The following is a 14,146-nucleotide window of genomic DNA, read 5'->3' on the forward strand; positions in this document are numbered from 1 at the left end:
TACTTTGTCTACAATACCAGACTTACCAGAGGAAAAAGTCACTAGTTTTTAAGATATTAGGAAATTGTAATAAATGCATTGATCATCTCTTTTGCAGATAGAATATGGTGAATAGTGGAACATCACTACTGCAGAAAAGTACTGCTTTACTATAAGAAGTCTTGAGGGAGTCAAGAGGACTCCTTTTCTCTTACCCGCTGCACAACATCAGCTGGTCCTTTCTTTTAAGACAAATCAAAAAAGGCAAGATGGGCCAAGGAAGGAAACGTAATGTCCATCTCAACTAGACCTTAGAAATAAAATGATTATTTGCATGGTCAAGGGTACAGAGGTCACCAACATCTTCATCTCTGAAGCCAGGCTAATGTTCTTCAGTTATTTTTCTGAAACAAGGGATAGCTGTTCACCCTTCTAGGCTTGACTGGAAAGACAAAAGAGTTTCTTCCTACCTGTGGTAAATTGTCTGAAGGGCTTCTTCAAACCGGCGCAGCACTTTTGGTGGAGTGGGCCATTGCACATGCTTGCCATAATCCTTCATTGACCTCACATTTTGAAAGCGTCGGGCAACTTCATGAATGTAGGACTTCACTTTGTAGTGGCGGTAATACTTGAGTATTGTGAGGGCAGCCCGTGTCCTCTTATAGCGCAGGCGGGCCAAAGTACCCCTCCAAACCTAAGAGTCAGTGGAGAAGACAGTTTGAGCAATTCAAAGCAGGGAAATTTTCTGACCACATTTTCTGGAAATTTTCTGAACTGCTAAAATGCAGAAATACGTTAGGAAGTTGAAAGGAAGCGACTTTTCCGTGCCAATCAAACCCAGTTAAAACATCTCTGAACAGACACTGTGATTACCTGTGAATTTAGAAACAACTTTAACTCTGATTAAAAGAGTAAGATTGCTTTGAAAATAGTTTAGCAAAATGGCTGTTCTAGCCGTGTGCTGAAAAGTAAGCAAACTTGCTATATGAATGCCATCTGCAAAATGCCATGCAAATATGCACGCTGGGACATCGCGCGGGCTGACTGCCTGAGCACTGGTATCAACTCCTGCCTCAGCTGAAGAGCAATTTCTCTACACGATGAAGCATGGCAACATGCAGCCCAACTGGGCATGTTGTGCTGTTTCTATCCCACAACCGGAAAAAATACATATTCACCTGAGCACTCTCAAGCTAACGTGCATGTTCCCGACAAAATTGTGAACGACTGCAGTTCCCCTCTAGTATGATCCACCAAGATGAAGACTATTTTTGTTTCCTCGTAGAATTAAGCTGGAAGGATAACGAGCTTCCTACATACGGAGAGTGCTTCACTGCGGGCTCTGCTGGAGAGTTTATTCCCCCCCTTGAGAAACATCCTACAACCCCATTGATGCATATCAAGCCTTCTATCTACAGAAGAATTAATCAATTATCTGAGGCATTTTCCAAAATATTTGCTTTATGAAGCCAATGTCAAAGGTTCTCCTGACAATTTTACTGATAATCTTGATATAAGGCTGAGATAAGCTATACGTAACAAGAAGTAAAGCAGATGTGAGGAGGCGCTCTTCCCTGTGCATCAAAATTCAAAGACGGAGCATGTTTTCCTCCAGCGTCTTTCAGAGTAACTACTCCTCGTTCTCCTCGCTGCCCCTGTATAGGACATCTCCTGTTGATAACACATATGATCCACCTAGCTCGGGAGAGCCTGAGAAGTTGCTTTAGCACCCATTGCTTCACCGGCACGTTTAACACCCTCTAAAGCACATTTGTGTTCTGGCATGCCAAAAGAGTCAAGACCCTACATAAAGCCACCCAAACGTTAGACAGTAAGGCTGAGACAATCCATCTCTCACTTGCATTTTAGTGTGACAAACACTGAGAGTTTGCCACGTTTAACACTTTCTTCCAACATAGCAACCAGTCCCTGACAGTCCCTGAAATAATATTAAGTCATCCCACACCCTATCCCGTTCTGTCGAACATTTAACATGATGAAGGCCAAACTGCAGCTTCTAAGTCACATATGGCTGAGAGGCAGATGAAGCACAGTGCACTCATCAACTGTGTGTTGCACATTGTTGCTAGGAAGAGGGAGTGGGAGAGGAGAAAGGAATTTATCTTGGACATCAAAATGCAAGAAATGAAGCAAACAAGTAAGCAAGCAAGGGAACAAGCTACACATGTAAGATGACTGAGGGCAACTTGCTCCCTAACAACCCCTGATGCCAGCCAGTGCCAGGATCTACTCTTCTGATGAGTGATGTGGAAATACAGTCTATTTATTTCTTTAAAGTATCTAAGGCTTATTGAAACCTTGGATGTTCATGTCCGAGTGCATCTTAGATTCAGAAACATTATGAATTTGACTCAGTCAGCAACTAGGATGGAATAATTAAGCATCGAAAGACCACTGAAGCATCACCTGATTTGTGTCTATATCTACAATGTCTTGAGACATTTAAACAGAGACTGAAGTGTCACAAAATATATCTGCAAGAAATACATGGACAATAAGCCGTAAGATAAGGGAAAACTGGGCAAAAATCTGCCAATCGGCTTCTTATCTTTTAATAGGAACTGTAATGAAGAACAAAGGGTTCCAGGTAGCAGCTCTACAGCCTTCTGGAAAGAACTTGCACAGCAAATTCGCGTAAGCTAGGGAGGACTTTGTAGAGCACCACTTGATCTGTCAGTTCTTCTCAAAAGGATTTTGTTTTGTTTTTAGACACAGAACAAAGTCTTAATTTTATTTACTTGTTCTCGAGGTCTCTTTTGCCATGGTTACTTTATTTTGCTATTTTTTGACACCAGTCAGACATCCGTGGAACAAGGGCACTGTAACAGATTGCCCCAATGTTGTATCAGCTGCATCGCTGCAGAAATTGGCTTCACAGCAAGAACTGCCACAATTGCTACAAACACTAGCCTTCCAAATCCAATTATCCCGCCGAGGCATGCCCCTTGGCTACAGCAAACAGTAAACTATTAATGAAAAGCATGTCCTCAAATCAAGTTGTCATAACTGCATAACCTCAATCATAGCAAGGACCTATCTAATAGCCAAAATAGCAGCTCCTCCCAAATACCACAAGTAACAAGGCAAAGATGGAAAAAATCTTCTCCCAGGGAACAGGGCACCAGTTTAAATTAATTGTTTTCCTGGCTTTGGTGGTGTGTGTGTTTTGTGGGGTTTTTTTTTTTTCCCCCCTTGCCTTCAAAGCCAGGGCTCAGCTCTGCTTAAGGCAGTAATGTTGGGACTGCCAAGGCAAGCAGACTGCCTGATGGTCTAGCAGCCTCTTCCAGCAACATGGACCCTTCAAACCTACAAACAAGAGCAAGCTGTCAAAACAACAAACTCCTCGGTCAGCAGCCACTTGATAAACTCAGCATCATGTAGCTGTGAGCTAGCGGGTTAGAGTTGCATGACAGTCCAACAAGGATGCTACCTTCTGATACTTAAATATTGAGAGATCACTACCTATCAAATTCTCCCATCCTCCCTTAGGTTCATCACTCAAAAGCATTCAGCACTGCAAAATAATAATAATAATAAAAAAAATCACATTCCCAGGGCTGAGTTTTTCATGACACTTAATAGATATTATACACAGGTTCTCACATTGCAAAAGCTGTATTTCTGTTGTATGCTGGAGGGCACTCGTAGAGCCAAACGGGGGGGATATCAGCATGCCAAAAACACAGTGGAAAGACGATCTGTGCATCCAGGGTTCTACTTCTTTCTTTCCAGCTCTCTGTGCCCAAACAAGATACTATCCAAACTTTTTGCACGTACAGTTCAGAAAGGATTCAACAGCTAACATGCATCGCCTTTCTGAAACTTGCAATCAGCTGAGCAGCTTTCATCTTGAACTGAAATCACAGTTACACACCAGCAAGCTGGTATTTCAGCACTTGCATCTAGCAAATCTTGCAAGGATAGACCAAGTAAGTCTGAGAATCCCAATGACCAGCATCGTTCCTTCTACAACTAGTGACAATTGCTTTACCACCTTTTCTGTGGCTTTAACTTCAGGTTTACCTGGTTTGTCAGAGAAATGGGACTAAAGATAACTCTGCCCCTTTCCGACCATCTGTGATTGCCCTAATATCTTCTGAATCTCTAGCCAGCTTCAAGCAAATCTGACAGAGGAACAGAAGACCCCAAATCTCTACATCTTTTCAGGAAAAATCACCATCAGAGTAGAAAGTGCCTCAGATTAGAGTGGCAACGTTGGAAAAGCTTCAGAACAAGCTCAAGAGCCATCTGTTTTGTTTCATCTCCAAGTCTCAACCAGCACAGAAGTAGCTCCTAGCCAGGCAGGGCCACATGAGACTGAGTGCCAAGTCAAACTGGTAGAGGATACCAGAAGGATCTGGCAGCATCGCAGGCGGAAGAGGAGGGTATAGGTGCATGCAGGGCACACGGGAAGGAGTGGAGGATATGACGAGGAAGCCCGGAAAGCACTGGCAGTGAAGAGGTCAAAAGTGTGTTCGCTGCAGCTATGGGATGTCAGTGGTGCAGCACAAACCCATGGAAAGCCGAGCTCAGGGAGGAGTTTGTCTGCTGACAGTTTGCAAAGCAACACAGCGAAGAGCAGACTCCAAAGGAATCGATTTTGCAATCAATTACTGCAGCGCTGAGCGACCAAGCGAGAGCAAGAGCCGTGGTGCAGGACACTGTGGAACAGCTGGTGCTTCACAAGAAGAGCTGCCCAAGGAGACAGGGCAGAGCTAGGGTACAGGAAGGGGAATAACAGGCAGCAGGTGTCAGCTCCAATGTGTGCGTGTACAGGAAAGGGGACCTTAAACAAGAACAGAAGAGCAGAGACTTATGAGCAGAGGTAAGTTAAAATTGGAAAGAAAAGTAGAGTTTCTAGGCTTTTTTCCAACCTTTCCTCCCCATCTACTCCTTACCTTTAGTCTCTCCACATCTCTTTCTCTCAACACCTCTGTCTTCTCCTCTGTGCCAGGTGAAGACAGATTAAGAGTGCAAGCGAAACGATGACTAAAAGCCTAGGAGAACTGGTAGTGAGAAAGGAAATGGTTGGGGGAAAAAGGTCTGATCAGCACAAGAAATCCAGTCAAAACCTCTTGAACATTAGTTAGTTTTCCTATGGTTGCTTCCGAAATAGGGACTTGCACAAAAAGAAACGGAGCATTCATCGAAACCAAGAAAGAGTCATAATATATTTTATCTTATGAGAAATACTGAAATCTTCCCTGAAGTATGTTTAATGCCCATGTTTTTGTTTAAAATTTAATGAATTCAAAGTCAAATGAACAAAAAGAAGATCTGGACATGCCTTTAAAGTCAGCTTAAAAATTCAGTGAGCTTCCTCCAAAATTTCTATGATTAAATAAACCTTCTACAGATCAAGTCCATCATCTTAGCAGAAAATCCTTTGCAGCACACGAAATATTTTGAGCTCATCTGCAGCCTGCTTGTAAGCTCAGAACTTCCCATAAAATATTTTTTTTTTTTTAAGAGAAAAAAACAGGTCCTGTAGAAAGCAGGGAAAACTAGCAGACTAGGTCGGCTGGGTCCAGAACGGTGAGAATGCCTCGCTCATCGTTCTTCTGTGGAAAAAAAGGATAATCTAGGTTTGACCTAGATGCTGCAGTCTCTTCGAATTTAGAAGAAAACCTACCCAGCACATGATCTAAACTTATAAACAAGCAAATAAATGCAGGTAATTCAGAAAACAAAACCAAGCCCTTCTAAATTAAACACCGGTGCTATATATATATAATTTTCTTTCTTTTTTTTTTGAGCAGTGCTACAGCTAACTAAACCTCAGAAAACTATTTCATGCTTGCTGTAACACAGTACACCTCCTCCCACTAGGCCTCCTTCACACTTGCCTGAACTATTTCATGATCAATATTTCATGCTGCCCTAGCAAAAGGTGCCCTCCAGGCATCCCAACTGCAAAGAATAAAACAAAAGCTCGCTAGAAATTCACACAGACGTGAACCTTCCTGCACAGCTTTAAAGGACCTCAAACGGGAAAGGTTATTAAATATTTAAGTCAACAGTGCGGCACAGAAGCCGCGTGCAGTCCCGCCACCGGGTCCTCCGAGGCATCGCAGTTTGAATAAATGCTCCAATCTGAAGCAAGCTTTAATTATACCATTCCTGATTGCTTTTGAAAGAGGTCATCTCCTTGCAGAGCACAGACATGACGGAACAGCTAATATTCCCGTGCAACAGCCGCTGGGTCCTTGCGCGTCCCACACGATTGGAGACGTTGCGCTTTCACAACTCAAGTGGATTCAGGTTCTGCAGAAGGTTTGAGGCAAATGCTTTCAAATCCAGCTCTCCCAGTGCTAGCAGAGCGCAGTACAGGTCATACGAGCAGCAAGTGGGAAGAGCTGCTTAATTTACAAGATGCCAACTTTCTCTTTTTTCACAGGAGTCAGCTAAACAGTGTCTATTCTGTAGCTCTGCTTAACAGAAACAATATTCCCCACAAGCTAGGAAAGAAAGAGGGGTCTCTCTTACCCTAATTAATTAGCTTGCACCACATAGATTGCATCCAGTGATAAATACAACAAATATCGAATGATCACGGGATGTATGCAAGCAGCACAAATGAGGCTCACGGATGCACACATGAAATATTGGACGAAGAGCTGCTGTGGGTTTCCTCCGCAGCTCATTCGGCTGCTCAGCAATAGCTTTAACGGATGTTATGTGGCTGCATGGACCCATCTTTCCTCAAGGCTGAGCCTGAACCTCAGCTGTAAAACTTCATCAGCCAAAAACCTCAGGAGAACCCTTCCCCTTCTGCTCGTAAGGACGTGCCCTTAGCGATGCACTTACTGCTTCTTGGCTGCGCTCTACAGAGTTTCCTCCCTCTGACAGTGACCAGGAAAGGAAGACGCTGGGAGAAAGGAGATACCCTGGATGAGCAGATGAAGGTAACTGCCAGGTCTCCTCTGCTAAGGAAGCAGAGAAGTTGGCAATCACCAGAAAAAGGCTGCTGCCATTGGAACAAGGTAGGAAGCTTCTCGTGTCCCATGAGAATTCATGACACAATTTTTCACGCTTAAGAAATCAAAATACAGGTTATTCCCTGATCTCCAGTGATTTTCCACTGGTAAAGACTGCAAGGACAACCAAGAGCTCCAAATACGGTGCAGTTAAATAAGCCAGTACATTGGTGCGCAGAAGATGTCCGAGAGGGAATGCAACAAGCCTACAGAGTCCTGAGTGGAGAGTTTAAACGGGTTAAGCTATTCGCTCTCCTCTTCAGCACAGGAATTAATGTTTATCAGATGAACCTGGAGAAGCCAGGACCAAAACAAACAAAGCAAAATTGCTCTTTCCACAGGGAGGCAGCTGAGCAGTGGAACTCCTCGCCAAAGGATGCTACAAAACCTAAAAGCCAACAACACACGTCTAAGGACAAGTACAGAGAAGAGAAATCCACTGGGTGTTACCAAATAGAAAGAAAACACGTCCAGCTCAGGTCAGCCCAAGTTCAAAGGGGAGTATTAAGGAGAGGCACGATGAACACTCGCCCCGCTGCAGCCTTCCCTCGGCATCTGCTCACCATCACTCGCAGGGCCATGACTGTGGTCCAGGGGGACCTTCAGTCTGACACAGCGCAGCAGCTGTTCCAGTTTAAGACCTACATCCATTTAGCGAAGCAGCTGAGAATTAAGCTCACACTGCACTTCTGAAGTTGTGACAGCACTGCTCTATTAATAAGCTTTTCCCGAACGGATAGCAGATAAAAGCAAAAAAAAAAAAAAAAAAAAAGCCATGCATAGACCTAGCTCATTTTATTTACCTTTGTTCAAAGGACAGGAATGTCGGAATGTCAATGTAGCACGCACCTCTGCTAGCTACTAAAATATGCTTATTTTTGCTCAAAAGCCCCATAACGAAGGAGCAGCTTACTATGCACCTCCATGAAGGAACGGTAACTTCTTCAAACTGACTCCGATTGCCTGCAGTGTCCTGCTGGGAAAGGCTGTATATGCCCAGAAATTGTCTGTTCATTTTTCCCTTAGCACAGGCACAGCTCAGGTGATCCTGGTATTTTTATTATCACTTTAAATTAAGACCTTTCTCAAGGTAAGGTTGCTGAATACTGTGCGTGCTTGGTTGCACTTTAATTAAAGCATGCTGCACTGGCACTATTTCTATAACTGAAACAAGCCTTGAAGAGATCTGGAGATGCAGCAGATCACTAGCTTTTCAAAAATGAAAAGCTAAAGCACAGCGGAAAATAATTCCCTTCCACAAAAACAACAAGGAAGCATCACTGGCAATGAGGGCCAAATCTGGTCTTCCAAACTTGTGTGTGATGCACATGAACCAGCATTAAAAAAAAATACCAAAACTATGAAAGGGTGGTGTTAGAACCCATAATACCTAATTTACATGATCAGAACCTAAAAGGTTTGCTTAACAAACATGCAACTGCAAAGGTATTTGAAAGAATCCCATTCGAGAGGGGAGAAAAGCCGTATTTGAGTGAGACCGGGATTTCTGCAGAAACACAGGCACGCAGCAGACACGCTCCAGACCCACCGGTGCTGGAGCACAGTGTTGATTGCTCTATGGAAATCAACTCAGATACCTTTGAAAATCCTTCTGACCCCTCCGCAAACCAAAAACAGCTAAAGCAAAGCCTGAAAAAACAGGATGGAACAAGCAGTAGGACGCATTAACGCTTCACGGTAGGCATTGCAGCTACCTTTGCAGCAGTCGTTTTGCAAACACCACTGCAAAAAACAGAAGACTAAATTCAAGTATTTGCAGACTCCTGCAGTTACCTGCTCTGCTGTTGCAGCCAGATGCTTTGCTCTGGCCTGAGCTTATTGAAGGAGTTCACATATTTAGCAACAAAATACAGCCGTGCTCTCCGGGAGACTGGTGATAGGCTTAGTTTTTTATTTTGTTTTTCCTCAAACACAGGTGAGTTCACCAAGCAGCCCTAACAGCTATGACACTCAAGATCTCAAAGCTGAGACACTACAAAGTTTTCTTAGACTGAAGAGTCTGGAAATAGGCAGCTGCCTGGTCTTCCACGTTGCTGGGCCATGTTTTTCAAGTAGACATGCACACACACATCCTCTCTTCTCCTCCCCGCCAAACAATAAATGGGTGTTTGCATTTATTTAGATTAAAGTATGTTTTTGCGGTATTTCCTGGAGGAGAAAACAGATAATAAGTAAACAGTCAGGTGCTCCATCGCAGCTGATGCTGGAAGGGAAGGATCCTGTAACCTTCTCTCTGCTCTCCCCTGGGGCCACGTTCCTGCCAGCATCGGGGCTCAGCTGAATGAGGGTGCTGAAGTGGCAGACGACTGTCCCCTTTCTCTTTTTTTGTAGAATTTTGGAGTTTTACATGTCTCAGTGCAGTCACTGGGGCAGACATGAGCAATGCTACTAGCACAAGGGAGACCTCCAGCACGGGAAAAGCAGCTGGAGCAGCTAGCTAGGAGCTCAGCTTGGCCATACTGGCATACTGTCGGCAGGGAGGACGCATTCGATTCTTCATTTTACTCGGTCCTTCCCAGCACCCATGTGCTTTGGAAGGAGCTACAGCATCTCCTTTCCCAGCTTCTTCCTGCCAAAGCCTCGCAAGCTCAAAGCTTCAGCACACGCCACAAAGCCACAGGTATTTATACATTTATTTTCACTTCTATGCAGAACTTCACCAAAGCATGCCCATAGGATGGTAAATGCCTTGAGTTGGGACAGCAAATGTGTTGCATCACCCTTTACTGGGGTCACCGAGCAGAAGCCTTCATCAGATTACTGCCACCGGTCCACAATCCGACACGGGAAACGCGTCCTTTGTCGGAGCGACAGCTTCCTTTTGGAGCAAACGCTTCCTCACCCGCCACGCTTCAAGGACTCATGGGGACCGAGAAGAAAGGGAAGGTGAAACATTAAATTATGACAAGTCAGCCATGGTTCTCTTTTCGGCTGTTCCCCGCTGAGGGTAGGACAAAGTTGCCATGGTGATGACAGCTGCAGGGGTGCGAGTGACAGCTCGAGAGAGAGAGGAAGGTCTGGAAAGCAGAACGCCAAAAGTGCAAGGGAAAAACCCCAACGCTGCCAGCGCAAGCTGTCAGCGCGTGCACGCAGGCGAGCCGGCGCGGAAGGACCGCGTGGTCGTATTTGGAGGGAGCTTTAATGCATCCACAGCGTGCACCAAAGCCATGGCAGCTTCCTTGCTGTCTCAATTTTCTCCCGGTTTTAGAGGGCTTCCGTGCACAAGAATTTTTGTGCAAGCAGATATGGGGTTGCAGTGCTTCCCTCTGCATTAAACAGGAAAGATTTAGTGACGTGATTACCATATGCAGCTGTACCAGGCCGATAAAATTGCACTGGAATAGCGCACTAAATTATATTGACAAGATACATCATCTTTGCACGCTGCACGTGCTGCCTGGCTGGGCTCCTCTCCTGAACAAAGCCCTGTTCTGCAAAGCTAATGAATATGAGGGAACGCTTCCAAGGGCAGAAAAGCAACAGAGTTTTATGGCAGCCTTTTTAAAAAAAGAAAAATAAAGGAAGAAAAAAAAATAGAGATGCTTCATCTGCATTCATGAAGACCACTGTATTGATGGCAAGACCAAAGGTATAGTAAATAAGCTCAAATGTAGCACATGAAAAGAAGTGATGTTCCCATCTAGTGCTTCTAAAACGAGTTAAGCTCGGGCAACTCTATCTCAACTGCCATAGGAGTTTTCTAATGCAGGGCAGCTTTCGCTCGCAAAATCCTCCAGGAGCCAACAAGTTCCCACAGTTAAACCAATATCTCATCTGCTTACTGGCTTGGTTCGATTTTAAGCATGTTTTACCTAATATTTTACCAATGAAGAAAGGGGAGAATTGAAGGTAATGCTAAAGGAGAAGACATTCAGATGTGCAACAGAAAGAAAACAAAATTATCAACGTACATTGGAAGTCAGTTTTCATACAGCTTAACCGCAGTCATACGAAGCACATTCTTGCCATTTATTAAACCCGAGAACCAGCATTATGGTAAAGGGTTAAAAGTTACACGCGAGATGAAGCTCGGCGGATAATTACCAAATCTCCTTTGAAAGCCTTTTGTTTTGTACGACAGCGCTAAACCACATAATATCAGTAATTAGAAACGAAGGCATACATTTACAACTAACCAAGAAGCAGAACTGCTACAAGCAGAGCCTTCTTTCATCTGAAATCATTTCTGTGCACAGAAAATTGCTGTTGGATCCCAGCCTGCTTTTAAAACTACGCCTTACAATTTCCCTTCAATTTTTCTAATCACACGAGCGCCTACTGTCGCAACACCGCATTTTATCTAGGGCCGCCATTGCTGAATTCAAATCCGAGGAAATTCAATGCAATAAAAGGGCAAAATGTTTCTGTTAAACCCAGCTCGCGTCCCCCTCTCTTTTCGGATTTAATCTTGTGATCCGTGGAAGGATCAGTTTGTCTTAATCAGCCTGCGGTGCTTACAGGCAAAAAATAAAGTCAGGCCGAGCAGCGCGAAATGAAACCGTCACGCGAGCGTCGCACGGACAAGGAAAAGCGAGCCGGGAAGCGAAATAAAGACAGGCAAAATCGCCTCGGTGTTTTCGGCGCTTTGCAGTCGCAGATGCTGTTTTTTATCGCGCCGCTTGTTCCTCTTCCAGCGCTGCCGGTCCTCAAGCGCCCCATCTACCGTCGCCGGAGCGCGGTGCAACGCCAGCCGCAACGCGCAACGCAACGGGGACGCACGAGAAACGGGAGGGAACTCGTGAGACAGCAGCAAGCTTTCTCCGGACGGATTTAACACGCTACGAGGTATTTAATTACGCGTCTGTAAACATCAAGGCAGCTCTCAACACGAGCTCAAGCACTTCACTGATGAGCTGCTCAGTAGGCACGTATTTATTCGTGGGTTTTGCCTTTAGCTGCAAGTCCAGGACTCCAAAGAGCCTCTCCCCATCACTTTGCAAGCATTTTAGAGCACGCTGAAGAGCACCCGGCAAGTACAGAGACACAGGTGAACCACAGCGCGTTCACGCTACAGAAAAGGAGCTCTGGTTACACAGTTTTCTTTATAGACTAAAATCTTCGGTAGCTTGAGCACTTCCGAGGGAGCTCATCTCTTCCCTACAGCCTTTTATCCAGAATCTCGCCAGAGATTTCTCGGAGAGAAGTTAAGAAAAAGCTGAGTCTAGCTGTCCTACTTGAGCATTTTGTGCAGAAGACAGACATCTCCAAGACGTGCACCAGCCTCTCTTCACGCAGGGGCGCGGAGAAACTAGGGAGGCAGGTCTGAGGGCCGTACGACGGCGTGCACTGGGAATTGAGCGTTTGCCACTTTTGCTAATCGTCCCAACAAGAGAAAGGAAAACCCAAAAGCACTGCAGTTACTATAATATATATAGTTACATATAAGTTATATGTATTCCAGTATGCCAGCTGCCACACAGCCATACTATATTAAGTCCATCCCAGAGCTGGACGGTTGATCCATCAGTCCTACTTACGTTATCGCCTACCAGAGAAAAGAAATCTTTAGTCCTGTCCTCCTCCAACTCTGCTGAAGCCAGCCCAGGTGAGAGCCCAGGCTATGCAATTCTGAAGTTTCCATTGAAAGGAAAGGCCAGCAGCAACCGCCCAAAAATTGGCAGGCTGCTGCCAAATTTGTGCCTCCCACCGCTTAGCAGATTTTATCCGAAGGAGGAGTTTCAGCGCTCACCCTGCAGCGAGACGCTCTGTTTGCACAGCACGGATTGGAACCTAAAATTTTTTCTTCAGTAACTCTCTCTTCTAATTTCAAAAGAGGTCACCTCTCAATTCCTCTGATGTTTAATATGAAAACTCAGGTCACTTGGGAGCAAGCTGGTCCTCTCCGCAGCTCTGCTCAACAAGAAACTCATTAGCTCCCCTCATATCATTATGAGAAGAGAGAGGGACTCCAGATTGGTGGTATGACCCAAAGAATTCACTGACTGCACCAAATAAGATCAACGTGCTTGAAAAAGTAGCTGCAGCCAGGGGACTCCCTGCAGGAAAAGGGAGGGAGCCCGGTGCGAGTGAAGCTAATTATCCACAAAATCTTGCAGAGATGAATGGGAAGGGCTTGAAGGCTACACAGATCAGCCAGTTCGCTCCAGTACCACAGTCCGAACAAGCTTTCAGAGAAGTACGCTGCCGTTTCTAGATGAGGGAGCTGGAAGAAGACAGGCAGTAATCTAAGGTGGCTGTTGTGAAGTCCATCAGCAGGGCAAGCAGAATACTGCTAAAAAAGCAAAGAAAATACTGGACTACAATGCTCAGAAACAGGCTCGTCCTGCATTTCCTAAGCAGCCTGAATTTTGCATTTCCAGAAAAACTGGTCACATGTATACCAAATTTACAGAATTCCCTACTAAAGGGAAACCATGCAATCTGACACAACAAATACCAGCACAGATGCAGTTCCAGACTCCTCACTTGCTGCTGCCTTACTGGAAGGAAATCAGATCAAATGCCCTGTTAATCCAACAAATGAGAGCATTTCGCAAAACTACTAAAGCTTGCATGGGATAACTTTTTCCCTTCAGGGTCCTCCTCTCCACCAAAAGCGTTGTGGCTACAAAGTTTGTGCAAATTCCATGTTAACTGAATAGCCTAGAGTAGGCTTTTTCTGTGCAAAGTTTTTATAACTGTACGCCAGCAGTTTCTATTTCGGGCAGACAAAACGGGTTTCAGAAGGTCTGTTGTTTCCCGAGTTCCAAGAATGACAAAGGAAAAAGTTTTAAGAAATGTTTCTAAAAACCTTTTCTTCTACACAACAATCCCTACTAGCGCAAAGTCAGTTCTGCCATTTCTCTGGCCGTGACAGTTGGAAGCTGTTGCTCCTTTGCTGGGCAGATCATGTTCATTCCGAACAGTTGTTGGCAAGTGTCAGATAGGAGCTAGACAACATGCTGCAAGGAACTGAATTAAACTCACCAGCCTTGATTTGAGACTGACAAGTAAAACTCCCAAATGGGAAGAAAGTCTGTCCCATTACAGTGGAAGTTTCTGTGGCGGTATGCCACCTCTGAAAGAGAGTGGTGAAACCCAAGACCTCCTTCCTATGGTATTTAGGATGATCCAAAGTAGTAGAAGGGTAGATGTAAGATTGCAGCTGGTGGAAAACCAGCTCTTTTTTTTTTCCTCCTCCTGCGTAT

General features: G+C 44.8%; 1 protein-coding gene across 1 annotated transcript in view; it reads right to left on the minus strand.

The window, feature by feature from the left end:
- The window catches only part of MYO1D (myosin ID), a 136,451-nt gene that overhangs the window by 54,510 nt on the left and 67,795 nt on the right, over positions 1-14,146 (minus strand). The window contains exon 17 of the mRNA XM_062595903.1: positions 450-673. Coding sequence (XP_062451887.1) covers positions 450-673 — 224 coding nt within the window. The remainder of the gene's footprint in view (positions 1-449; positions 674-14,146) is intronic.

This window comes from Rhea pennata, chromosome 26, assembly GCF_028389875.1.
Source record: "Rhea pennata isolate bPtePen1 chromosome 26, bPtePen1.pri, whole genome shotgun sequence".
Taxonomy (NCBI): Eukaryota; Metazoa; Chordata; class Aves; order Rheiformes; family Rheidae; genus Rhea; species Rhea pennata.